The sequence below is a fragment of the Typha angustifolia genome, chromosome 6, assembly GCF_048772165.1.
Source record: "Typha angustifolia cultivar Huaian chromosome 6, ASM4877216v1, whole genome shotgun sequence".
NCBI lineage: Eukaryota > Viridiplantae > Streptophyta > Magnoliopsida > Poales > Typhaceae > Typha > Typha angustifolia.
The window spans coordinates 8,231,257-8,257,181 of record NC_133244.1 but is presented as its reverse complement, the minus strand read 5'-3'; the positions used below and the strand labels follow the sequence as shown (position 1 = coordinate 8,257,181).

General features: G+C 38.9%; 4 protein-coding genes across 4 annotated transcripts; all 4 read left to right on the top strand.

Annotated features, from left to right (window-relative positions):
* The first annotated feature begins 462 nt into the window (after positions 1-462).
* On the top strand, positions 463-6,432 carry LOC140761667 (26S proteasome regulatory subunit 6B homolog). Its single transcript, XM_073099095.1, has 6 exons — positions 463-975; positions 2,389-2,619; positions 3,685-3,843; positions 4,508-4,660; positions 5,142-5,225; positions 5,981-6,432. The coding sequence occupies exons 1-6, from the start codon at positions 478-480 to the stop codon at positions 6,113-6,115; spliced, it is 1,260 nt and encodes a 419-aa protein (XP_072955196.1). The 5' UTR covers positions 463-477; the 3' UTR covers positions 6,116-6,432.
* A 1,833-nt stretch (positions 6,433-8,265) lies between these two features.
* Positions 8,266-11,856, top strand: LOC140761661 (uncharacterized). The gene is made up of 5 exons (XM_073099087.1): positions 8,266-8,437; positions 8,534-8,649; positions 9,563-9,683; positions 10,026-10,994; positions 11,201-11,856. The coding sequence occupies exons 2-5, from the start codon at positions 8,600-8,602 to the stop codon at positions 11,618-11,620; spliced, it is 1,560 nt and encodes a 519-aa protein (XP_072955188.1). The 5' UTR covers positions 8,266-8,437; positions 8,534-8,599; the 3' UTR covers positions 11,621-11,856.
* A 5,068-nt stretch (positions 11,857-16,924) lies between these two features.
* On the top strand, positions 16,925-21,814 carry LOC140761406 (probable inactive receptor kinase At5g58300). The gene is made up of 3 exons (XM_073098715.1): positions 16,925-17,466; positions 18,870-20,209; positions 20,948-21,814. Exons 2-3 carry the CDS (start codon positions 18,943-18,945, stop codon positions 21,592-21,594), a joined length of 1,914 nt encoding a protein of 637 aa, XP_072954816.1. The 5' UTR covers positions 16,925-17,466; positions 18,870-18,942; the 3' UTR covers positions 21,595-21,814.
* A 1,930-nt stretch (positions 21,815-23,744) lies between these two features.
* Positions 23,745-24,467, top strand: LOC140761295 (pathogenesis-related genes transcriptional activator PTI6-like). Its single transcript, XM_073098568.1, has one exon. It carries the CDS (start codon positions 23,745-23,747, stop codon positions 24,465-24,467), a length of 723 nt encoding a protein of 240 aa, XP_072954669.1.
* The last annotated feature ends 1,458 nt before the right edge of the window (positions 24,468-25,925 follow it).

Sequence of the window (25,925 nt, the reverse complement as noted above, 5' to 3'; positions counted from 1 at the left end):
AAACAAAAAGATATGAATACTAATAACTGAAATGAATATTTGGAAAAAGGAATAAGAATATTTCTGTTGTTTTAATAAAAATTTAGCGGTTTAATACAATTAAGGAGACGTGCAACAAAATAAGGATTTCAAGAGTATCACATAATAAAATGTTTCAATATATATATATATAAATATCAACTTTCGAAAGGAATACATAAAAATATGAGATTTTAGAAGGGTATATATGCTAAAAACCAAAGATTATTTTTGTATTTTAGATGATACTAGTTGACTACGGATGCGGGTCCGCCTGAAGACGAATAGGCGACGTTTAAATCCAGATCCGATACAGATCGGATCTTGGTGTTGGATGTGGATAATATCCAACCCAAACCAACCCTCTCTTGCGCCATAAGAAATCAATAAAACCAAACACCCATTCTCATTCGACACTTCGTCTTCCATTCCATTCTCGCCTCGCACCGAGCGGTAACGATGGCGGCTTCTGCGATCCCCCTCGACCCGAAACCCGCACCAATCCCTCCCACCCTTCCCCCAAGCTTCCCCGCCTCCGCCGCCGCCTCCTCCTCCTCCGCCGGCGACGACGAGGACGATCTCTACGGCCGCCTCAAGTCTCTCCAGCGCCAGATCGAGTTCGTCGACATCCAAGAGGAGTACGTTAAGGACGAGCAAAAGAACCTCAAGCGCGAGCTCCTCCGTGCACAAGAGGAGGTCAAGCGGATCCAGTCCGTGCCCCTCGTCATTGGCCAGTTCATGGAAATGGTCGACCAGAACAATGGAATCGTCGGATCCACCACCGGATCCAATTACTATGTGAGGATTCTGAGCACCATCAACAGGGAGCTGCTGAAGCCGTCGGCCTCCGTGGCGCTCCATCGCCACTCGAACGCCCTAGTAGATGTGCTGCCGCCCGAGGCGGATTCGAGCATCTCGCTCCTTAGCCAGTCGGAGAAGCCCGATGTCACTTATAACGTGAGTTTTTAAGGGTTTTGGAACTCTAGAGTTTGCTTTCTTGTTTAGATTGTTGAAAGTATGGACCTTACACGATTTGGGATCATCTCTTTGTGCAAATTTTGGTTTCTATCGAATTTGGGCAACCACAGTATCTCCCTCGTTAAGCTGGTCGTGGGGTCACCTATAACTTGCGGTTGGGACACGCAGGAAACCCTAGACTTCGTTTCGTGACCCGCGCTTCTTGAATTTTTGGATTTTACTTTAAATTTGTTGATTTATTTAGGGTTTGGGTGGTTTTGTATCATTTCTTGACGGAATGGCATTTGATTGTTAATTGCAGGAGTGACTTTTTTTTTCTTACTCTTCACAGTTTGATTTAGGTCGTCTTCTTTCGATATGCTAGGGTTTGGGGGTGGCTTGGTCTTAATTGCTCGCACATTTGCTAACAGTGGATTCGTAGTTTTGGGATTAGGAGAGAACACAATTGCAAGACGTCCAATCTCTTGATCTATTTAGTTCCATTACCTTTTCGTGTGCTCTCGTGACGAGGAATTGATGCAATACATACTGAAAACTGTTTTTCAAGCGTTGGAGTTATAGTTTGCAGTGGAGATCTTTGATTTTCTTTCCTGCATCTGAAGTAACATCTGGATGATTTGGTGATATCTTGCTCTTAATTATTTTTCGCAGTTAACTAGCCTAAGTTGTGAACTGTTTTGGTTTCTCTTTAAGTGACAAAGACAGAAATATTACTTACTATTGATTAGGGATGATATTCATTATATAGGATTATTGCATTACTAATTTGCTTGGTTAGAGTGGTTTATCAAGATGTAGTTATTCTCTTCATGTGTTTTCCGAATAGAGCTTCAGTAGTATTTGTTGTACAGTTCTTAGGCTGTTCATCTTGACGCACGATCTCCGACCCATAGCTATGCTTGTGGAGAGAAATTAGACAATATGTAGGACCTTCTTATTGCAAGTACTGTTTTAGTAATTCAAAATGTTGAAACGCAGGGCAAAGTGGTAGTGTCAAGAAATGCTGTAGAAATGATTAGAAAAGTCTACGTCATTGAGAGTTATTTATTCTGTTTCTGTTGATCAAAATGTAAATTGAAACCATAACAAGGGACGTTGTCATAGGTGTTGTGGGGGGGGGGGGGGGGGGGGGGGGGGGGGGGCGGTTTGTAAATTGGGGGTGAAGGAGCTACTCTTATGAGCACAAGTGAAGTCATTTTTTCTTGGTTTGGTACGTCTAAGTTTTTATAATCTGAATTATTGCCTGTCTGTTCGAGTGTCTTTCCTGTTTGTTTTCTGCAGATACTTCACCGAGTATATTGTTTGATCACCTTGTCATTTTCTTAGCATTTCCAAAATTCTACTTGAATAATGGATTGGCTTGTCATCTTACTACTTTGATTTCCTACCCAGGATATCGGAGGCTGTGATATTCAAAAGCAGGAAATCCGTGAAGCAGTTGAATTGCCTCTGACTCATCATGAGCTATACAAGCAGATAGGTATTGATCCCCCAAGAGGTGTTCTTCTGTATGGCCCACCAGGCACAGGCAAAACCATGCTTGCTAAGGCAGTAGCGAATCACACAACTGCAGCTTTTATAAGAGTTGTTGGATCAGAATTTGTTCAGAAGTATTTGGGAGAGGTAGTTACTAATTAAGTTCTCACACTTTTGATGTGCTTTTTCATTTTGGATTTCCTATTTCTGTTTGTTTCTTTGGTTTAATGAAAATAATCATGAATAAAATTGTTCCAACAATCTACTACAATTAAAATAAGTATAGCAATTTCTTCTAAAGGTTCCTCAATGAACATTAGAACTTTCTTCTCTTGCATGGTTGTATAAGTTAGGCGGTTTGCTACACCATTTTATCTCCAATGTTTGCAAATAACAAGTTAGGTGATCATTAATAAAGAAAACAAAAAGGAAATATATATATATATATGGAAGACAGTTGCATACATATGAGGAATTGAAATGAACTCATTTTGTCGTCCAAAGTCATGGTTGTGGGAGTTGAGGCTATAGAAAATTTTACTTATGGTTCATTGGTTCTAAAGGTGCCATCATTGTCCTAATTCTAGCCCAACTTTCCATACTGTCTTGGATGCTTGAGACAGCTACTTGTGAACTTGTGCTTGTCATCTTAGAGGGTTTCGTGTGTAAGTAAAGTTATGCTAGTATTTCCTAGCTGCTCCAATCTGAATCTCATTTATGATTTTTATTTTCTGTGGGCAAGGGCCAAGATAGGAGGCGGAGCTTATTTATCATGTATTTGTCTGAAGTAAGCCTTGTTCTGTAATGTTAGTAGCAACTCGGTTAAGTGGAAACAATCTTCTTCTTCTTCTTCTTCTTCTTCTTCTTCTTTTTTGAGAACAAACCCAAGAAGATGAGTTCAAATGTGGATAGGAGATGGGAACAAGCTAGGTACTCCTTGAACCACAAGGTAGATACCACGCCGTGCTAATCACCAGGACAGAAGGGAAGAAACAAAAAGGGGAAAAAGGGACTGGTTCTGCTTCTGCTAGAATCAGAGCTTACGAAGGCTCCTAGTATGGCTGATTCGTCTATGATTAAATCCAACCATTTTTTTTTATAGAATGAGAGAAGGCCTAGATATTTTCTTATGTATTTCTGACACTGATATACATTTTCCTTGAGGTTCTACTGGATTTTTTTCCCCTCATACATTAACCTCTTTATTTTTAGGGTCCAAGGATGGTTCGAGATGTCTTCCGTCTTGCTAAAGAGAATGCCCCTGCAATTATATTCATTGACGAGGTTGATGCCATTGCTACTGCACGTTTTGATGCTCAAACAGGAGCTGACAGAGAAGTTCAGCGTATACTCATGGAACTGTTAAATCAGGTAGGATTATTAACTGTTGCAAAATGAATGCTCCCTAAAAATGATACATTGTTTCTGCAATGTTTTTTTATACCTTTTCCTTTTTACATGATTATGTGATTGAAGGGTGACATGAATTAAAGAGAAGAAAGCTGTAGGAGAACTAAATAAAGCTTAGATAGACCATTTATTTGATTAAGTAAATGGATCGTGCTTCCTCTATGTTCTTCTCACATTCTTACGTTTATGCTTGCTTTCTTGCAACCCTTTATTTGGTTTGTTCATATTTAATTTGTTTTATTGTATAATATCGGGTTCTGATTCACACCATCGATTGGTTTGTTCCTCTGTGTATCCACCGTCTACTAGCTATGGATGCTCGGGAATATACTGTTAATGAATTCACTTTTTCTCTTGTTTGGGATGTGCGTCTCTGATTTTTGTGCATTTCCTGGGGTCGTTAAAATTAGGAAAAAGTATGTTGAATGAATCCTCAAAATATTTACCCTTCCTTTTTATCATTGTGTTATGTGCATGCATACTTTTTTTTTTTTTTTCAATTGGTTGAGTTTGGGGAATAAATGTTTACTTTGTGAGCCTTAATTCAGCATGGAGTTTATGTGCTCACATCTTGCTCGGTTGCATGCTCGTCCTTTAATAAGATGCTGATTGATCACTACTGCAGATGGATGGGTTCGATCAAACTGTGAATGTGAAGGTCATAATGGCAACAAATCGAGCGGATACTCTAGATCCTGCTCTTCTACGTCCTGGGAGACTTGATCGAAAAATTGAATTTCCTTTGCCAGACAGGAGGCAGAAACGGCTAGTTTTCCAAGTAAGTTATGCAATCGGTATATAGTACTATATCCTGTTCCTTGTGAGATATGCTCATCTGGTATCTATACAGGCATTCATATGACTTCTTTCAATCTTGGTTTCTTTTTTCTTATTTTGGTCTGGCTATGTTTCCTTTCTTATCTCCCTCTAGTCCATTTTCTACATATATTGGTTAGTGAAGCTTAGGTATATTAACTATGTCAGTAAACAGGAAAGACACAACTCCATTCCAGAATTTCTCAGATTACTACTTTCCATGAATTCATGTGCAACAGTGCAAGTATCTTCCGTCATTTTCTGCGTTTCTCACTTTCTGAAGTTTATAAAGATTCTTTTAGATATAAGCACACGGATTGCAATACTACTTAGGGTCATATATTAAAATTGGTGAAAAACAAATAGATGACTTTCCTTATTAAGTTGTTTTTCATGATTTCTAGAAAATTGACTATCTCTTATCCTTTCTGGGTTGGCTTCAGGTCTGCACTGCTAAAATGAATCTCAGTGATGAGGTTGACTTGGAAGATTATGTTTCTAGACCAGACAAGATCAGTGCTGCTGAGGTGAGTTGCACTTGCATTTCCTTTCTGTTCATGTGGAAATTCATTCTCACCATTCTTGGAAACCTAAGAAATGAAATTAAGGATGAACATCTCCCCCACCCAGACCTCGCGGAGACAGGAATCCAGTGCACTGGGATGCTCTTTTTGGCTGTTCTTGATTTGATGAATTGGTTTCATTTATCCTACATAAAACTCCTCTGTTTCAAAATTTGCTAATCCTCTCCTCAATTGACGTGATGGCAAAGGCTTATTTTTGTGTCTTAGAGGTCATGGATTCAAGTCTCAGGAACAATCTTCTCAGAAATGAGGCTAAGGCATATACATCTCTCAGACCCCTTGTAAAGCAAGCGTCTTGTGCACTTGGAAAGATGCAATGATATAGAGAAAAAAATCCCATCAGGAAAAATATATTTAAACTTGTATGTTTGAAACTAGATTGCAAAAGCTTGGTTATAACTATGATGGAAGTCACTACCTATACAAACCTCTCATTTCCTAGGAAGGATAAAACAGATTTGATCACATGTTAATAATCAACATAGATCTTTTAAAGGAAAGGTAAAAATGGACAGCTCTCTGTAGTCTATTATTAGGCAGCCTCGAAAGAGATAGAGGTTCACAACTGTTGTGGCAGCAGCAAATTATGAAAAGCCAATGACATGCTCTCATACATATGGAGGGAAAGAGATTGGATCATTGTGCTTGAACCTGCAATTGCAATCAATGATATTGATAATTTGATGACCTTTGTGCAGATTACTGCGATCTGTCAGGAAGCTGGGATGCATGCTGTCCGCAAGAATCGATATGTCATTCTTCCAAAGGACTTTGAGAAAGGTTATCGGACCAATGTGAAGAAGCCAGAGACGGATTTCGATTTCTACAAATGAGGGCCTAAAACTGTCTCAGATACTATTTGTTAACTTTTTAGTTCATACTGAAAATTGCATTAAGTTAAGATTGTGAAGACGTCTCTATTTCCCACAACATAGGGCTGGGAGTTGTATTAGCTTTTTAATTGTCATTTCCAGCCTGATCCAGATGAGCAACCTTACGTTCCAATCAGGTCACTGATGCCTTATGTGAGTTAGCTATATTTCATACTGATTTGATTAGACTAAACCCTGTACCAAACTAAGATTTGATGCTTCCTCATGTAACAACTTTAGCTTCTCTTTTTATTTTTTTTAATCTTGTCCTTCCATAATACTTCTCTCGGTCATGACTCATTGAACTGGAGGATCACGATGTTTGCCCTTTTTCCACTATATGGTCCATGGTCGACCAGTTATGATGGTACTCTATAATCGAAAAAATGCCTGTCCGTGGTTTTATTCAGGTTTAAGTGATGCTTCAGTTGGCCTGGTTTATAAAGATGCTGCATTAACACGTATTTTGAGCACACTGTTTTAATACTAGTTTATTTATTTTGAATGTCTATTCAATTATAGCCGATGTTAAGATAAGAGTTTCGCTGCAGAAGCTAAGAGAATTCTATGTTATTGAAAGGGGATATATCACTTCTTTTACTGTAATTTGGTAAGAAATTTCGTAGATATATATTGTTCCTGTTTGTATATATGTAGAATCTACAAATACATTGTGTTTACATATTTTATGTGAATATTTATATTTTGAGAGGAAGTCCGTAGCGAACATTATGCTGATGACTAGTTCCCAACCACCGGTTGCTGAGGACTTTGCACAAATTATGCAAGGAAGCCTCGAAATTGATGGATTCTTTTTCCTTTTTTGGTAGATGCAATATTTTAGTTCAAGGAACTTCCTTGTGAAAAGTCTATGAATTGATTGATATATCTTAACACCAAGTTCACTAATGTCAAGTTGTCTAAATTAGTCTGTTTAAAAGAGTTGTCATTGTATAGCTTTTCTTTGCGCTCCACATGTCCATCTACCTTTATATTAGCATCATCCTTTCAACTGAAGTTACTGAATTCGTAGATGCGAGGATGGAAGGCATATTATAGTCTCCAAGTTGGCTTATTTAGTGCATAGCTGCTATGTAGTTTAACATGGTAAATTGCATATAAAAATTCCAACGAACTGATACAATATTGGAGGACTTGGTGTTCCCCAAAGATAGACGCTTGAATGGATCACATCACATGATTAAGATGGAATCTGGAAGTGGTTGAGTTGAAGAAAACAAAGGGCAGCTAAAAAGAAAAGAAAATAAAACTTACAGAGCAATTAGTAATACATATATAATAACTTGTTTCAACCCAATCAAATCCTCAATTAGATTAGATGAGTGTTGCCTTTTGGTTTCTTTAGGATGAAATAGCCTTTTCTGCTGTTAAACAACAGTAGAATTTTTTTTGGGCCAGTCAAGGACTTAATTTATTCCAATCTCTACAAATGGTGGTGGGTCTGTCCTTTTCATGAGATCGAACATGGACAAATGAAAGATTTCCGATATTATTTAACGGGAAAAGGTCGCAAATCTTTCTCCCGGAGGGTAGTAGTTATGTCTAAAATTAAACTTTTATATATATATATATATATATATCGTTTAGATGAAAAAATTAGTGCTTTATATTAGTCTTTACTATACGGGAAGAATGATATAAATAAAAGTTCATTGATAGTTTAATTGTAGCTAAAATTACACGGTTGCAAAATGGCGGGCTCCTAACTGAACTAGTTATTATAAATTTTATTTATCAATAGAAAATTTTAATTTAAGCAGCTGAGATACTAATTTAAACATATTATCACAAATAAAAAGCTTAAATATTTAGCATTTTAGTATAAGATAAAAATGTTGACCTGATAAGCGGTTAAGTAAAAATATAAAATAGTTATGCGTTGACTACAGTAAAAAAACTATTTTTATTAATAAATTTGAATAACAATCTACTTTAGTAAATAAAATTTTAAACTAAGCTAGTTTGATCGAAGCAAATTTTAGTTTACTTTTACCGTACATGGTACATCCGCCGACTTCCGCAGTTATTCACTTATTCCTATAAGAAGTACACGTGTCCATCTCCATCTCTAACTCTCTTCTTTCAGGGGAGAGAGAGAGAGAGAGAGGAGAGAGAGAGAGAGATATCTTGGATCCGATCGCGCGGTGGAGGGAGGGAACGTCTCCGATCTCGATTCGGCGCGAATCGGATCGGAAGCCTCTCGATGGATCGCGGGAGGAGCAGGATGATCGAGTTCTGCTCTCCGGAGTTCTCCACCCACTGGTAAATCCTTTTTTGTTTCCTTGGATTTCTCCGCATCTGATCGTTAGAGGAAGATCCAATCGGACATAGCTAATACGTTCTCTGATGTTTCCGCAGAGGCTAGTGTGGTTCAGGGAGTGTAAATTGCTTAATTGGATAGCTCGTTAGAAGAATTAGAGGAGAATGATGGAGGATTTGCTGAATGCTGATCTGGGGAAGCACGATTACGATTGGTGATTACTGTGATTATAAGCAGATGATCTTTTTTTCCTCTTTTTTGTTCAGTATGCTTTACGCGATTTTTAATAATAGGATTGATCTGACATTCTAAACTAATAGATTTAGTACAAAAACAAGATGGCAACGAGAAAATTTTGATGGTATTGATATCTATCTTGATAGTTATCTTAGATCTTGCTCAGAAAGTATTATGTCCGATCCGGTCCAAATCTGACATTAATTCTTATTCTGTTTAGCGACTCTATTAATTAGTTTGAAAAAGTTTTACCTGTTTTGATTTGGTTTTAGTCGACTGTGAAATCCCAGTCAAGGCAGGTGTTACTGATGAAATCGTGAAGGTCTTATATGATTTACCTATTGAAATACCAATTGAAGGCTTAGTTTTTTTCTAATTCATTATAATCTTAATTGGAAGAAACTCTCTATTGCACAGCCCATTGTATAGTGCTTTTGTTGGGGAAGTAATTGTTTCTTTGTGGTTCAGAATTTTGTATGTCTCCGTCGGGGATAAATTGAGTTTGAGAAAGGCATACTCAATTTGATAACCAAGGGAACCTAATCAGTAAGCAGGAAACACTCTGTAGTAGACATGCTAGAATTTATCCTCACTAAATTTGAGAAGGTACAAACGAATCAACATGACATGGGTCTTTTCAATAATGTGTTGAATTACTGACACTGATCTCAATATGTTGCTTCAAAGGTTATTCACCGTCCTTTCATATGATCTACCCATCTTTTGGTTTTAGTCAATTTTTCCTATTTGAACTTTGAAGCGTTTTGAAAATTGCTGATCTTTTCTTTATGTAGTTTCTTTATTTTGCATTATGACCTGAATTCTTCCTGTCCATATTGTTCTTGATTGAAAAGATTTAATGCCTTATTATTTTGATTCTGTGTCTACAGGCTTCTAACGCCTCCTGCAACTCCTCGTGTTCCTTCTTTGGATGTTGCAGAGAATCCTCTGTCTTCAGCCATACCTAAGCGCACTACATCTAGATCATCCTCAACTACAAGAGCTTCAAGGGTATGTATTATTCGGACCGTTAACTATATCAAGGATGTTGCAATGAGTATTATTGCTCTAGTGTACTTTTTGATGATTTTGTTATCTTGTAATATGTTCATTGTTGTGTATGCGTCGTATTTATTCACTAGGTTCCTGAAACTTGATTTATGACCTTTATGAATATGAGTTATCTTATATGTCTATGATAGCTGTATTGTGGAGATCATAAAATTATTCTCAAACTTAACTGGTACACAAACATAAGCAAGTGTTTTATATTGTTCATTTATGGTCAAGCTATATGGAGATCAGAGTGTTAATCATTAGCTAAGTACCCCCACTTTCATATTTCTATTGCAGCTCTCTATTTCTCAACCAGAGAATGGACATTCTTCAAGACCAGCCCGAAGTAGTTCTGTCTCCCGACCGTCCATTTCATCGAGCTTCATTTCTAGTAACAACAGAACATCAATCCTCAATACTAGCTCAGTCTCAGTCAGCTCAAGGCCATCAACACCAAGCAGACGGACTGCAACTCCTTTGACTGCAAGACCTTCAACTCCTGCCTCTCGCCCGATGCCGACACGTCCATCTACTCCAGTCAAAAATCGGCCAGCACCACCCAGCTCTACAGGAGTTAAGACCGGACCAACACAAAATTCTAGACCATCAACTCCAACCTCTCGACCTCGAATTATCTCCACTTCAATTTCAAGTTCGAATTCTGTAGTAACCCGTTGCAGCTCCCGGCCATCAACTCCCACTCGCCAGCCCATTACGCCAGCACCAGCTCCAGTTATAGGCCGTTCCCCTTCCGTAGGGCGGATTCCAGTAGCTAGTAGTTTGACATCCATTGGCCGAACTCCAACTACTAATGGTCGAAATTCAGCACCTTCATCACGTCCAAGCTCGCCAAGTCCACGGCTACGAGTTCCGGTACAGCCACTTGATGTCCCAGATTTTCCAAGCAATACGCCACCAAACTTAAGGACCAAGCTGCCTGAACGGCCTATTTCAGCTGGTAGAACACGTCCAGGGATGGCACTGACAGCTCGGGCAACCCATAATTCTGAACCAGTAGCTCCAAACTCGAATAAGAGGCTCTCCTTGCCCATTGTTGCTCGGAGCAAGTTCCCTGAAAATATGTCAAATATGTCAAAGGCTACTTCCCTCAGCAATGGACACCAAGCAAAACCAGTTGCAACCCCAAAGCCTACAGTATCGGAAGCTGAAGGTTGGAGAACTGCCAAGTCAGCTACAACCACAGAGAGCGGTGGATTTGGAAGGACAATCTCGAAGAGTTCACTTGACATGGCCCTCATGCACATGGTATGTTATTTCTAGTTACATTTGTGATGATACCGACTTTGTCCTAATTCATACTGACAGACAATTTCTCGATGACTGCTAGCTTTCAAGATATTGTGCGGGCTTTCATTTGCAAAAAATCTGGTGGAGATAGTATATGTTGGATTATGATTTTGGCCTCTCCTATAATGTCTTTGGGATTTAATTTCCTAAGCTTTGCACTGTAGGACATTCGACAAAACATGGGTGGCATCCGCGGTGCATCCCTCTTCCCTCACAGCATCCGGTCTGCTGCTGCAAAAGGCCGACCAGCTCGCATGTCGGACCCTGGAGTCACTGCAACAAACGACAATGAATTTTTTCCAGAGAATGGCAATAACGCTGGAAGAATTTCTGATCGTTACAATGGAGCTATCTCACGTAATACCGACAGCTTATTCAATGATTCTCCCATCAGGGAAAGCCTTGTGACAAAGGATACTTTTAGCGAGATAGACACCTACGGGAGTTACCGGTATGATGCTATGTTTCTGAGAGAGGACTTGAACAACACCAATTGGTTGCACAGTGTTGATGATAAGTCCGACCTGGGCTCTTTGTTTGATAACCGATTTGAGCCTCTTCCAGAGCCCTTCGGTCCTCTATGATAATTACTCCTCTGTAAAGATATGATGTTTGATTCTTTATTCTTATCTTCGTGTCTTCTTCATTGCATTTTAGAAGTTGTTCCCTGTGTCCCATGGGTTGCTTTCCTGTTGAACTGGAGTTACAAGTTGGTTACAACTTTAGTTTTAACTTTTTTGTGGAGTTGTTCAGCTCCCAGATTGTTGTACTCAAAATTGAAGTGAAGAGATATAAAAGATTGGTATCGAATTGAGGTTTATGGACATGCCTGTCTATACTTTTGGATCGATCACAGTTGATTCGTGATTCTTTGCTATATTGTTAGGGCCGGGCTCTGGAAATCAAGTGCCATGTATTGAAACATGGGCCAAATGATGCAGCAGCAGCCAGTGAACCATGGAGTGCCAATTACACCAAACGCATGAAATTCCTGCAGTCAGAGTCATTACAATTTTTCATTTAAATTTCAAGTACAAATGGTGAATTGGATGGAAGTTTTCGCAGGAGTTATTTGTCCGGCGATGTTCATCTGGTAAAACTTTAAAAGTTTGATGCGTTGATTCCTGCCGTGTAGTGTAAGCATTACCAGTGCCAGCCCGGCAGCGTCAGACAATAAATACCAAGCTACTAGTATCAGTAGATATTTATACCCATCTCTTTGTTTATTTTTGACCCATCTAAACTTTCTAATCCTATAGCAAACTAGTAATAACTTACATGAGATGACAATTCTTGATAGGCAAATCTGGAATCATCTCTCTTACTAAGGATGATAGTATATAACTATATCTAGAGAAAATTATGATTATGCCCTATATTTTTTATTAGTTATAATTGATTTAGAAATTTTTTAGAATGTTCAAAATACCAGACTTGAAAAAAAAAGAGAGCCTATTATTAGTGGCCTTTTTTTATTGAAAGATTTCTGGTCCGAATCAGCCAGCAAACATTGGAAGGATATCCTTGCAAGTTCCAAACATGAATATTCTAATCGTCCAAACTAAGTATCTAACTAACTTATAGTCAACAAATATTTTTGAATTATTAAAAAAATTTAAATGATAAATTAATAAAACTTTTTTTAATCTTATTATCAAATAGTGGTAGTTGCTCTCTCTCTCTCAATTTTTTTTTAATCTTATTTAACCTTTTCTATACTTGCTGGTGTGCTCTTGAGGTATATCAAGCTTGGATTGAAATTAATTTCAAGTCTGTCTTTGTGATCAAGCTTGAATTGAAACAATTTCAGTTCAAGCCAATTTCAAACTCGAGCCAATTTCAAACTTAAACGAGCTGCCCAATTAGTAATTTCAAGCTCTATCAATTTTAAATCATTTTCGAGCCTGAGCAAGCTTAAATTAATTTAGGATTGAATCAAATTTAAAATAAAACCTAATTTAACTATAAAGATATAAATATTATTAAAATATAAATTACAAGCAATAAAGATAAATGTGTTAGAAAACGACAAGCAACCAAATTATAAATTACAAGTAACAAAGATAATTGTGTTAAAAAACTACATGCAATCAAAATATAAATTACAAACAATAAAGATAATTATGTCAGAAAATAATGGCTGAAATTCTGAATGGGTGAAAAAGTTTTGATTTGATGGTTCATATTAGTTTGATATTACTCATATTATATATATATATATATATATAGCTTTATTGGGCTGGCTCGGGATCAAGCTTAGCTCGAATTTAATTTCAAGCCTAGCTTTAATGATCAAGCTTGGCTCAGTCTATTTTCGAGCCGAGCTTGATCGAGCATTATTGAGCCAAACTCGAGCCGAGCTCGAGCTAGCTCGATTATTTTGACAGCCCTAGGTATGAGAGGTCATTGCCCAAAATTTTGGTGCTGCATTTACTCTTGATGCTAATTGACTGGAGGCATCTTGGTGAAGATTATGAGAAATTCTTAGCTGTTGTGGCAACCATTATATAGATGGTTTGGAGGGCCCAAAATAAAACTTGCTTTTTAAATAATCATAACAAACCAAAGCATACAGTGCGGATAGCAATCCACATGACTATGGACTATTATGAGAGGTGGGCCAAACCTCCTAATTTGAAGAATACACAGACCGTCCATCACCAGGAAAACCCAATTGAAGGCTTTATCAAAATAAATTTTAATAGGTCTTAGGACCTGCTGGACAAGGCTGGAGGAATTGAACTTGTTGCCAGAAACGATCAAGCTGGAGTACTACTTATCTCAACCAAACCGATATCAATAAGCTCAGAATTAGAGGCGGAAATACTTGTGCTATTGCATGCCATCACTACTGCTGCCGACAACAAATATACGAAAATCATCTTCGAAGGAGACTCGAGTATAGTTGTTAATACAATTAACAAATCCGAAAACCCTCCATGGGTTATCCGATGTAAACATTTACTACTTAGCTTTTGTTCCTATTATATTATGCATGCTAGTCGAATTTGTAATAGGGCAGCTAATTGAGCTGCCCATTTTGGAAGGCATTATCCTTTTGTAACCTCAGGAGCTGAGCACTCTTTGCTTCCGCCCCGCGATGACTGTATCCTAAGTTTTGAAGCAAATGAGAACTCCCATGAAGGGCTTAATTAATCCATAGCTCCTTTTAATAATAATAATAATAATAATAATACTAATAATAATAATAAATCATCACTAATAGCCAAGGATGTGCAGCCAGTTGCCTTTGTATTCTTCCTCTCTGTGAGAATTCCGATATCATCATGGATCATGAGCGCCTAGAAAGGCACTCCACTTCATCCCTTTTACTTTATTTTCTGGATTACATATACTTTATCTCTCATAATTGTATACAATATTATTCTATCTCTATATTATTTTGTGTACGGAAAAATGTACCAAAATTAGCTCACGTACTTATAGTTAGACTTTTTCTTTCCAAATTAAATTGTCCCCCTTAATTATTAAAATATTCTGTTATAGTGAATATAATAAATTACCAAAACTTATCAAATTCATCTAAAAAATGTAATATGAACATGTTGGTAACTGAATAGAGCTAAGTTAAGTGGATGAAAATAGATTAATTAATAATAAAAATTATATATAAGGTAAAGTGATATTATATATAAATACAAAAGATAAAATACATTAAACCCTTTTTTTCCCTTAATAATAGTAATAATAATAAGCTCGATTCAAATAGCATCCATTTGATTGGCAGATTACCAACTAACATATATTATTAAAGTAGAGAGGCAGTAAATAAACTCTCATCTTGGTAGTTGGTGATAGCTCTATTGTTTAAACACAGCAGATGCCATGTCCATGAGGAAGAAGGCAAGGCTAGCCAACCTGGCCACTTATTAAAATGCTGACAAGATGAACTGCAAACCAAGGGTCCATTCCTAGAATAAATGCTGTAACAATAATTGTCAGACTTAATTAGGGAATAATTACTTGGGCCACATGGATGCAATTGGTTTAATTAATGCACTCATGGTAGGATCTCTCAAGCCATTTCCCCAGACTCATATGTGAAGTATAAAAGGTTTTGTAAGAATCTATAATATAAATGTATATAGGTGGGGATTTTATTTTTATTTTATTCTTTGTTTGGAAGGTTACTGATGTGAACTTGTGGACAGTGGGAGTTAATAAAAGACCACCAAACTCTGGAGATTTATTCTTTGAAACATATGGGTAGTTTCTGGGGTTCAATGTTATGTTGTGAATAGGGTAAGCCCAGTCAAACCTAATTTTATTTGTGCCTTTTGATATCCTGTTTACTTATATGTCTAATGTTGTAACTAAGTAATCCAGTCGTTTTAAGGATTAAATGAAATCTATACATATGGGCTTTCTTTTAAATAAATTTAAAAAAAAAAATCTACTAAGGCTCAGTCATACATAAGTTAATCCGGTGCTCCTTATAAGTCTTATCTAGAAAAAATAGTGAAAACTTATGATGGTATAATCAAATTTGAATCATTGGTTCAGCAAAGTGGAAGAACTCTAGATTAAGGTCATCCAGTTGTTGTATCCAGTTCTTAAGTAGCAACTAGCAAGCAATGTTATTTCTAGAGCAACTTGCTCCAAATTATGGCAAGTTTATACCAATAGTACCATGCTTCATGTGCTCATGGCTTGCTTGGCAGTAAACCCAATATTTATTAGGGTTTAATTATCCATTGCTACCTTCCATCCTACATTAATATATAATATAATGCTTGTCTTGATAGAAGAGAATATAAATAACATATCTAAGCTGATGAGCTTCACTGCCACATAAATTTTTATATATTAAACATCATTGGACTCTATGTAGGAAAATACTGTAAACTTTACAGGTCAAGACTCAAGAGGGAGACAGACAAGTAACAAAGCGACAAACTTAAAGCAGCGTCACCATTAAGCTTCAAAGAGAAAAGAGAAAGACAGAGGAGGTTTAATTATTTTAATATTACTAATAATTCCGTCGTTAGTGCCGTGAGTGAGATATTATTCCCTAATAACTAATCTAACAAAGTCTCCCTATATTCCATGTTCCAACATCGTCACAAAGTTTGACTTGAAAACAAATGCAACCAATATGCTACTTATGACGAGTTGGCTCGGTTTGAATCCGCGTTAAAACGGGTTTGATGATAAACTCAAAAATTAAATATATATTTTTGGTTCAAATTTTATTTTAAATTTTTTTTTTGAAGAATATTCTGTAGGAGGTTGTCTAAATTTAGATCACATAATTCAGTAGAGGTTGTTGGTAAGTTTAGATTACGCACCGAATAAAATCATAATTTGAGGTCCACGTCCTTCACAACTAGATGGAATTGATGGGTTGCCAAAGTTGGTCCCTATCAAACAATTCCAATGGGTGAATGAATGGACGTTATTGCCCTTTGTTCTTAAAAGGCTGGCCAGGCTATATATCCTACGGATAATGGACTACGTATAAATAACAAAATAGTACCAATACTTTTATTATATTCGTGACTTCGTCACACCTAAGCTGGTACGCTCGTCCTGCCTCCCAGTCGAAAAGCCGAAGAAACGTTTCTTTTGTTCTTCTTCTTTTCTTTTTTTTTTTCTAGAAAATATTACGATTCACGCCTTGTGTTTGTTAAGTTTTATGGAGAGGGACTGAGAAGGTGTTTTTTGAGAAAAAGGTGAGGTTATTCTGGAAGGTTTTAAACTCAAATGCGGGAGTGTGTCATAAAATTGTTCAAATGTAAGGTGTGAAATGTAACTTTTCTGACCCGTGGGCCCCACAGAAAAAATCGACTCAACAAACAGCTTCCACCTTCCTCGTTCCGGAGGGCATTTTGGTAGTTTATCTTGGACATGGCCGAAGGTCTTTATTAAAGAACGCCTCCCCTCGCAACCTCTTCTCCCACCCCGCCACTGTGAGAGGACCGAGTCGGAATTCCAGCGGTGACTCGGTGAGTTACGAGTCCCGCCGGCGTTGAGGAGAGCGACTCCGGTCTTTGGTTGTGGACTCCGTGAGTCAAGAGGCGGATCTCGGGAGACGGGTTCGTTGGCTTCGAGGTGGATCCTTGAGATTTAAGAGTTGAATGGGTTCTGGCTCCAGCTCGGGGCTTCTTGGGAGCTCAGAAGGCGGTTTCTTGGAGTAACTCCTTCTATTTCTCTACGAGATCTCATGGTCTTTTCTCAAATTCCACCTAGTTCGGCGACAATGGCGGATCTAAGGCATTAAAGGTCGTGTCTTTAGAGAAATGCCGTGAATTTTACGGCGTTTTCTTTTTTCTTTTTGGGAGCTTGAGCTGTGGATTTTCAACGAGAAATGGAGGCTTTGGAGATCTTAGTTTCCGATTGTTTATTTGGAGGTCTTCGTTTAGTCGCTAAATTGGGTTTTGCTGTTGGATTCTCTTGAAGAAATTTAAAGGTGAGTGAGTACTTTTTTTTTTTTCTCTCTTGGTTTTGGTTTATGGTCATATCTTGCAATAAAGTGTTCATTTTCCTCTAAAAATTTGCTCACATTTCAAACTTCCATCGATTTCTCGGCTGGAATATGTGATTAGGTATGGCCTAACTAGATAACCATTTCTTCTACCATAATGTAGTTCCTCTCTCTTAATTTTTTCCAATGAAAAATTAAAACTTTCCTTAAATTTCTTACAATATTCTACTGCTGTAGTGTTGAATGTTTCGAGAATCAGCCGACAGTCTTCTCTCGTTGAATCATATAACTTTAGCATCTTGCTATTTCATAGAAGGTGGTTGTTTTAGTAATTTTATCACTGTGTTTCCTACGGTAGTTTCTGGGTGTCTTCTTTAATAAGTGGGGGTATGCTCCAGGCTGTGTACCATGTTACAACAACCATTTGGTATTGTGAAGTCCTTGCCCTCCTCCAAAGCTTGAATATTTTTCTTCTTTAATCCTGCCTCTACTTTTTCTTTGTGATGACTTTTTTGGTAAACAATGCTTTGGATGCTGCATTGCTGCTCCATATTAGAATGATATAGATTGAGCTGTGAATGTAGAATATTTTAGTGTCCTTCTAGTTGTAAAGTTCTATTGGAGCTAGGTGTTTTTTCAGGAGCTTTGCCTTTTTCCTTTGCTCTTTTATCCTTTTCTGAGTGCTCTGATCAGTTCCCGTGAGAGAGTGTCTCAAATTCTGTGTCTTTGTTGAGTTAATCCTTCACCTCTCCCAGAATGAGTATCATCTTAGTCAAGAAGTAATTTTCTTTTTGATTGGGAATGGCCCAACTACCCCATTGCAAAAGATAAATCACATTTCCTTGACTTAGCTGTGTGAAAGAAAGAAACAAGGAGAGCCATGTGTTCTTCGTCAAGAGAACAATTGAAATGGTCCCCTCTAGACTCTAGAGTATATCACACAAGAAGCAGTTAATGCCGCCCTGATGCTTTGGCAAGCAAAGGATATGGATCTGTTCTAGGTGATAGATAAGCATATGGTTCAGTAAGGAACTAAGGACCATTATGTTGATATTGGTAAGAGTGAAGAGAGGTTTCTAGGTACTTATATAAAGTATTTCTTGACTTTTCTTTTTGTTCGTTTGTCTAGCCATAGATTCTTTTCAATTATATTAGAAATATAGTAGAGCCCATTAATATTTTTTATTTTTGTCGAACTCGGACAACCTAACTCTTTTTTCCAGTTTTCCTTTTATTATGAGCTAATGGATGATGCAAATCATTGCTGAGAATCTACGCTTCTTGTTTCTTGGAAGTTGGAGCATACAAGTTTTTATTGTTTTCTGGTTACTAACTTTTTTGGAGCATCCTCTTACATTGTTTTCATATTCTTCTTTCTAACTGGACAGGTGCGAAAGGACTGGTGAATTAAGCTCTTGATATCATACTTCTGACCCATTAGTTTTTCCTGTAAACTTGGCCATGCATCACCACTTGTTTGTTGTTTTAATTCCCTTTATTCTTCTCTTACACCTTCCACATGACACAATTGCCGATCTAAACTCTGATAAGCAGGCCCTCCTTGAATTTGCGTCATTGCTTCCACATGGCCGGAAACTCAACTGGAGCTCTGCAACCCCAATCTGTACCTCTTGGGTTGGGGTCACATGTACACGAGATCAGAGTCGTGTGCTCACCCTCCGGTTACCAGGTGTTGGGCTCTTTGGACCAATCCCCTCGAATACACTTGGGAAGCTTGATGCTCTCGAAGTCTTGAGCCTTCGATCAAACCGTTTAACTGTAGATCTCCCTTCTGATGTACCATCACTTCCTTCTTTGCACTCTCTTTTCCTCCAACATAATAACCTCTCTGGAATTATACCTACTGCACTCTCGGCCAATCTAAGCTTCCTTGACCTCTCCTACAACTCCTTCAATGGGGGAATCCCATTGGCGGTCAAAAATCTTACTCTACTTACTGCATTATTTCTCCAGAATAACTCTCTCTCTGGATCCATCCCTGATCTTCAATTACCCAAGCTAAGGCACTTGAACTTGAGCTACAACAACTTGACTGGCCCCATTCCACCTTCCCTCCAAAAGTTCCCAGTTGAGTCATTCTTGGGAAATCCTTTTCTATGTGGATTACCTCTGGTTCAATGCTCTGGGATCTCCCCTTCACCTTCTCCAATATCACCACCACCAAAATCCAAAAGAAGCTTCTGGAAAAAACTAAGCACAGGGGTCATAATTGCAATCGCTGCTGGCGGAGCAGCCCTCTTGTTTATATTGGTAGCTATACTCTTGATATGCTTCTGGAAGAGGAAAGATAGAGAAAGCAATGAAGCATCAAAAGGAAAGTCTATTGTTGGTGGAAGGACTGAAAAACCTAAAGAGGATTATAGCAGTAGTGTTCAAGAAGCTGAGAAGAACAAATTGGTTTTCTTTGAGGGTTGTTCTTATAACTTTGACCTGGAGGATTTGTTGAGAGCCTCCGCTGAAGTCCTTGGGAAAGGTAGTTATGGGACTACATACAAAGCTGTTCTTGAAGATGCTACAACAGTAGTTGTGAAGAGATTAAAGGAGGTAGTCGTGGGGAAGAGAGATTTTGAACAGCAGATGGAATTAATAGGAAAAATTGGGCAGCATCCAAATGTCACGCCCCTGCGTGCGTATTATTACTCCAAGGATGAGAAGCTTCTAGTCTATGATTACATCCCTTCTGGTAGCTTTTCTGCACTATTGCATGGTATGTTTCTCTAGGCTTTTTACTATCTTATAATCCTTTGACATTTTGTTTGTATTAGAAAAACTGCTTCACAAGAGGATGTGCCAATTATTTGTTTAGCTCTTATCTGAAAATTTGAGAAGCCAAGATGTTGGTCAATTAACTGCAGCTTGTGAAGGTTATACAATACTGATAACTGAAATTCTTGTAAGTTATTAAATGCACAAATCTGCTTGATTCCAGACGTGAAGTAGCATTACTTGATAGAAGGCTAATCAATAGGAGACATATATATTGGTAAACATAATAGGTGGACTAGAGATTTGGTCGAAAGACTCAGGTTATATAATAACAAGATCCGTCTGACTAATGCTAGCCTACATATTAACTATTACTCATCGCAACTCTTGACTTCTTAATTCCAAGAGAGAATCCACGTGTCCATGGAAAAGCCAAGATTGATTGCAGCATACAGTTGGGCAGATATACACTAAATATGTACCTAAGGCTGCTTGATCAGATGCTGATTCGGTTTTGCAACATTTCATTCCATACATATGGATATATGTGAAACCCTACCTTCTTTACTATCTCACTGCTGAATCTTACTACTTTTATCATTCAACTTAGTCTGTAGTTGAGATATACCTTAGCCTATTTATTACTCTGCTTTTGCAAATAAAATCAGCAATTTGAGGCCAAATTTCTATATTGATCGACTCTTCCTCACTTCTTTTTCCCTTAAATTGAAATTTGCAGGGAACAGGGGTTCTGCAAGAACTCCATTGGACTGGGACTCAAGAATAAACATCTCCCTTGGTGCAGCACGTGGAGTAGCGCATATTCATGCCGCAGGTGGTGGGAAGTTTATCCATGGCAACATCAAATCATCTAATATCCTTATCTCAAGCGAGCTTGATTCTTCTGTCTCTGAGTTCGGCCTGGCGCAGCTTATGACCACTCCTGCAACTACCTCAAGGGTAGTTGTTGGTTACCGTGCTCCTGAAGTCATTGAGACTCGAAAACCAACCCAGAAATCTGATGTCTACAGCTTTGGTGTCTTTCTTCTCGAGATGCTTACTGGAAAAGCTCCTATTCAATCCCCTGGCCGCGATGATGTTGTTGATCTACCAAGGTGGGTTCAATCTGTGGTTCGAGAAGAATGGACTGCTGAAGTTTTTGATGTTGAGCTGATGAAGTACCCAAATATCGAGGAGGAATTGGTCCAGATGCTTCAGATTGCAATGGCATGTGTTGCAAGATCTCCAGATCAACGACCTAAAATGGAAGAAGTGATCAGGATGATCGAGGAGTTCCGAAATCCTGATTCAGAGACCAGGCCATCCTCAGAGGACAAGTCAAAGGACGAGAACATTCAAGCAGCAGCATCAAGTCAGCCTCAATAACAAGTCATTAAAGGTCTAGAAATCAGCAAGTAGAATTCTGCAAAATGATGTATGCATACATGATGTAGTTTGCACAGAAGAGCAGCCAGATGCTCACCAACTTATGCTTTTTCTTGACTGGTGATTGTAGTAGTAAATCTAGCATTCATTTTCTCCATGTAATTGTTCATTTTAATCATTCCTTTGGTTTCTTAATGTTAAGTGAGTGGTTCTTTCAATCTACTGCCCTCTTATTTCACTTTCCCCTTTCCATTCAATGCATCCAGAACTAGCTAATGAATGATGAGTAGTCTGACATCGTCCATTATGCCATATATCGATCGCATATATTTGACGACTCTAATTGTATTCGTAAAAAACAAAGAATACAGAGGAACCAAAACATTAAGATATTTTGAGTGAGTACTACTGCATTTGCCTGCGTAATTGCTGTAGGTTGAGTGATATGATTGAGCCGAGCTCAACTGAGGCTGACCAAGCTCAAGGTCGTGTTGTTTGTATCGTAAGGAAAGATTCAAAAGGGTCAGTGCATGTGACACTCCATTCTCTCTCCTTCTGACTTTTCTCTCGACAGCTTGATGAGGAGATCTTGATGTCGTCTTCCAATTGCAAGGGAGAGAGGGAGAGAGGGAGAGGACTAAGCAAGTTTTAAGGGAGAGGAGCACGTGGATGCGCCAGTTTTATTAAAGTGGATTCCACTAAATTCTTAGATCTCCTTTTGCATTAATCGACAACTCATGTGGGGTTAGGAGACAAAGCCGTAACTTATTCCTCCCTGTGGACAATTATTCTCATTAATAGCGCTATTATTATAGTATCTAATAAAAGTGTATCTTTTCATATATTTTTTGATATAAAGATAAAAAAATTTAAATATAATAATTTTGATCGAAACTTAATTAGACATCAAACTTGAAAGATGTAAGTAAAAAAAAAGGTTTATAGTGTCGTAACTTTATACTTGATTATTTATTTTAGTAATAAAATATTATGACGATATTAAAAATTATAGCTCCTTCAAATTTTACTTATATATATTTTTTTCAATTTTTTCTCTAATAAACTCATATGTTCAGCATTTTTTAAAATAAATTTGTTGACATTTTTATGTAAAAAATAATGAATAATAATAAATTAATTTTTAACTCATAATTAGTAAAATATAATGAATAATAATAATAGTACAAAAAGGAGGAAGTAAATAGATATCGGATACATACGAAATTGAAATCACTTGAAGTAAATCTTGGTTTGACTGGGTAAAATATAATTTGTAAATTAAAAATAAATAAATAAAAGAAAACTCGACGAGCCGAGTCGCACCTAGAAACGAGGACGTGGTCGTCCACGTGGCGGAACACTGTATCGTCCCCACGATTCGGCGGACGTTATTCGCGCTCTCCTCTCCACTTTGTAAATATCCGTCCCTACGGTGGTGGACAACTAAAAACCTGCTCCATTCCCGGTCCCAGAGATGGCTTTGGCTTTCCCGGCGTACCTACCCCTCCTAATCGGGGTTATTTACTGTGGACCCCGCCAATGGCATATTCCTAATACCAGGCGTTAACGTACGCCCCCCCATCAAATTAATGTACGAAAACGCCCTAAAATTAATTCAGCAATTACTCTGGCACCACTGCGTACGAAAATTTTCCTATCTAGTCCCTCGGTCCCTCCTCCCTACTGTGAGCTGTCCCTCACCACCAACCCGGTGGCCCATTTCCATATCGCGCGGTTCGAGCAGCGCCCACGTGTACCTCAGCGTTCGTGAGAGAGGAATTCCATAGGATCAGGCACGTAACGACCCCGACTCGCGTCTGCCCTACTAGCTGGTTAGGGGTAAAATGGTAAGTTAAAAAAGTCGGTGATAATAACGAGGTACGAAAATTTGGGCTTCAAATACCATTCTAGCCCCCAATCTTTAGCTTCGTTTTTCTCTCTTTACTTGCTCTCTCTCTCTCTCTCTACCCTTCCTCTTCTTCCTCTCCTCTATCTATCCCCTTCGTTTCCCGCCCTCTAAAACCCTAACTAAAACCTACACACTAGTCCTCGGATCTCTTCTCCTTACTTCTAGAGAGCACCTTCCTCTTACCTTTGCTTTTGATGAAACCCTGCGCCGCTCCGGATTGTTCAATCTCAGGCTCCTACCGATGGATCTGAGCAGGAAAATGGAAATCGCCGGCAAGCCCATCAAGTTCTCCGAGCACGTCTTTGCGACCCGGAAGACGGCCCCGGCCCCTGGGAAAGCAAGAAGGAGGCGGGTCGTACGGGTCTACTTCACCGACGCTGATGCGACGGACTCGTCCTCGAGTGACGAGGAGTGTGGCGTGGGATGGCGGCGCGTGAGAAGGCACGTGCACGAGATAGAGATCGAGGTCGCGGCGGCAGCGACGAGGAGGAGGGCGAGAGCGGCGTCGTCCTCGAGGGAAGCGACGGGCATGAAGCAGTTCAGGGGGGTGCGGCGGCGGCCGTGGGGACGGTGGTCGGCGGAGATACGAGACCCGAACCAGAGGAAGCGGGTCTGGCTAGGGACATTCGACACAGCGGAGGAGGCTGCCACAGTCTACGACTCCGCCGCGCTCCGCCTCAAGGGGTCGAAGGCGGTGACAAACTTCCCTCCCGAAAAGCCGGCGACGAGATCCCACCCCGAGACGCCGGTTAAGAGCTCGTCCCCGACTTCGGTGCTCCATTACAACGAGGATACAGCGTCATCTGGTTGGTTCCCCAACAGCGACGAGGACGGCGCCTTCGGCTTCGCCTTCGAGGCGCCATTTGATTCAACGGACTTCTACTGGCCGCGGCCGCTCTTTTGGGAGGTGGAATTCGGGGAGTTCGATGCGGACGTTTTCTCGCACGACATCGTTACAGCTTAATATAAAATGACGATACTACCCCTCCAGGTTCGAGTCTTACGGCGAGCTCTGGTGGTGAGAGAGTGGCGGGATTTTTCGTGTTATTCATATTTTCTTAAGTTTTATTATTATTAGGAAAATAGTATATTTAGAGGGTGCCATTTACACTTGTTTGTTTCTTTTCTTCTTTGTTTTTTCTCTACGTGAGAGCTTAGCAGTCGGAGTATATATATAATTATATATATATATATATATATAAAACAAAGTAGTATTGATTTGGTGGATCAAAGCTAGGCGTCAAAAGTTTTCGTTCTGGATAAGGTGTTAGTAGGCGGCAAAAAGTTAAATGCTGGAGTGCATTTATTAATTAAACCCATACTCACCTTTCCCCCCAAAGAGAAAACATGTAAAAAGAAATTAAACAAAATCCATACTCTGGTGGGGACTTCATTAGTCCAGAGGCTACACAAAAAAAAAGTCTGCCCTTTTTAATGTTTAGAATTCGGCAGATCATTCCGTGAAATGGATTAAAACCATATAACATTTCAATTAAATTTTTTTAAAAATATTTATTTTAATGTCTATGAGAAAATTGAACTTATGATTCCTGCTTACAGCGGTGGCTTGTGTAATAAGTTCCATTCGACCCATTCTTGATGCATTTCTATCGTTAGTATTTGTTCCAATTAGAATGATTCCTGTTTTGACCCAAATCAAACAGTTCGAAATAGTAGTATAACCATTCATTTTGTCTAACCCTGGAGCAAATGAAGAACACTCCACTGGGAGAAGTTGGGACTTGTCACTGCTCCTATAGCAGGTAGCTTACAAGAAGAGAAATTTTTCTCCAGGAAAGGACGAATTAATGGCGGAAATCCGGATGCCTCTCCTGGCAACAACGAGGAAGAGGGTTTGTTCACTCACGTTTCACAGAATAACCTGACATGTAGTTGGGTGATGGGTCTGTCTCATGCCTTTCACTTTATTTTGTTTTTCCCCTCAGTTAGGTAATGATCTCTCTGGGCTACAGACTCCCATGCACTTCAAGAAAAGGAACTTATATATACTATAAAAAAGGGTGACATGCTACAGTGGCTAACTCTACATATGCCATCTCATAATATAAAACGCACCCAATGCATCTTAATTATGCCAGCAATTAAGGAAACTGTAAGCATTCATCTATCCTGGAAAGAAACAATAAAATGCTTCCATTTGGCCTGCAGCTCTTGAAAGGAGTGATTGCTCACGAGCCTGATGTCTGATGACCAAAACCCGTGCAATCAATGAGATCTGAGAAAAAGTTGGAGCCAATTCAAATAGACGTTAATTAATTTCGGGACCCATTTAAGTCTTCGATCCAAACGAGCAGTCCAATTGATAGGCAGTTCCAGTTTGGCAGGCAGAAGTCGGCAGGCAATGCCTCCCGAGACGCAGCATTATGTGGGGGTGGGTTACATTTCAGTGTTCTCCCTTTGA

Bases quoted from the DNA above. Each gene is read 5' to 3' on its own strand.
- LOC140761661 (XM_073099087.1), top strand. From the start codon at position 8,600: ATGATGGAGGATTTGCTGAATGCTGATCTGGGGAAGCACGATTACGAT. The intron at 8,650-9,562 runs GTGATTACTGTG...CTGTGTCTACAG, and splicing joins GGGAAGCACGATTACGATTG to GCTTCTAACGCCTCCTGCAA. The intron at 9,684-10,025 runs GTATGTATTATT...TTTCTATTGCAG, and splicing joins CAACTACAAGAGCTTCAAGG to CTCTCTATTTCTCAACCAGA.
- LOC140761406 (XM_073098715.1), top strand. From the start codon at position 18,943: ATGCATCACCACTTGTTTGTTGTTTTAATTCCCTTTATTCTTCTCTTA. The intron at 20,210-20,947 runs GTATGTTTCTCT...TGAAATTTGCAG, and splicing joins CTTTTCTGCACTATTGCATG to GGAACAGGGGTTCTGCAAGA.
- LOC140761295 (XM_073098568.1), top strand. From the start codon at position 23,745: ATGGATCTGAGCAGGAAAATGGAAATCGCCGGCAAGCCCATCAAGTTC.
- LOC140761667 (XM_073099095.1), top strand. From the start codon at position 478: ATGGCGGCTTCTGCGATCCCCCTCGACCCGAAACCCGCACCAATCCCT. The intron at 976-2,388 runs GTGAGTTTTTAA...TTTCCTACCCAG, and splicing joins AGCCCGATGTCACTTATAAC to GATATCGGAGGCTGTGATAT. The intron at 3,844-4,507 runs GTAGGATTATTA...TCACTACTGCAG, and splicing joins TCATGGAACTGTTAAATCAG to ATGGATGGGTTCGATCAAAC.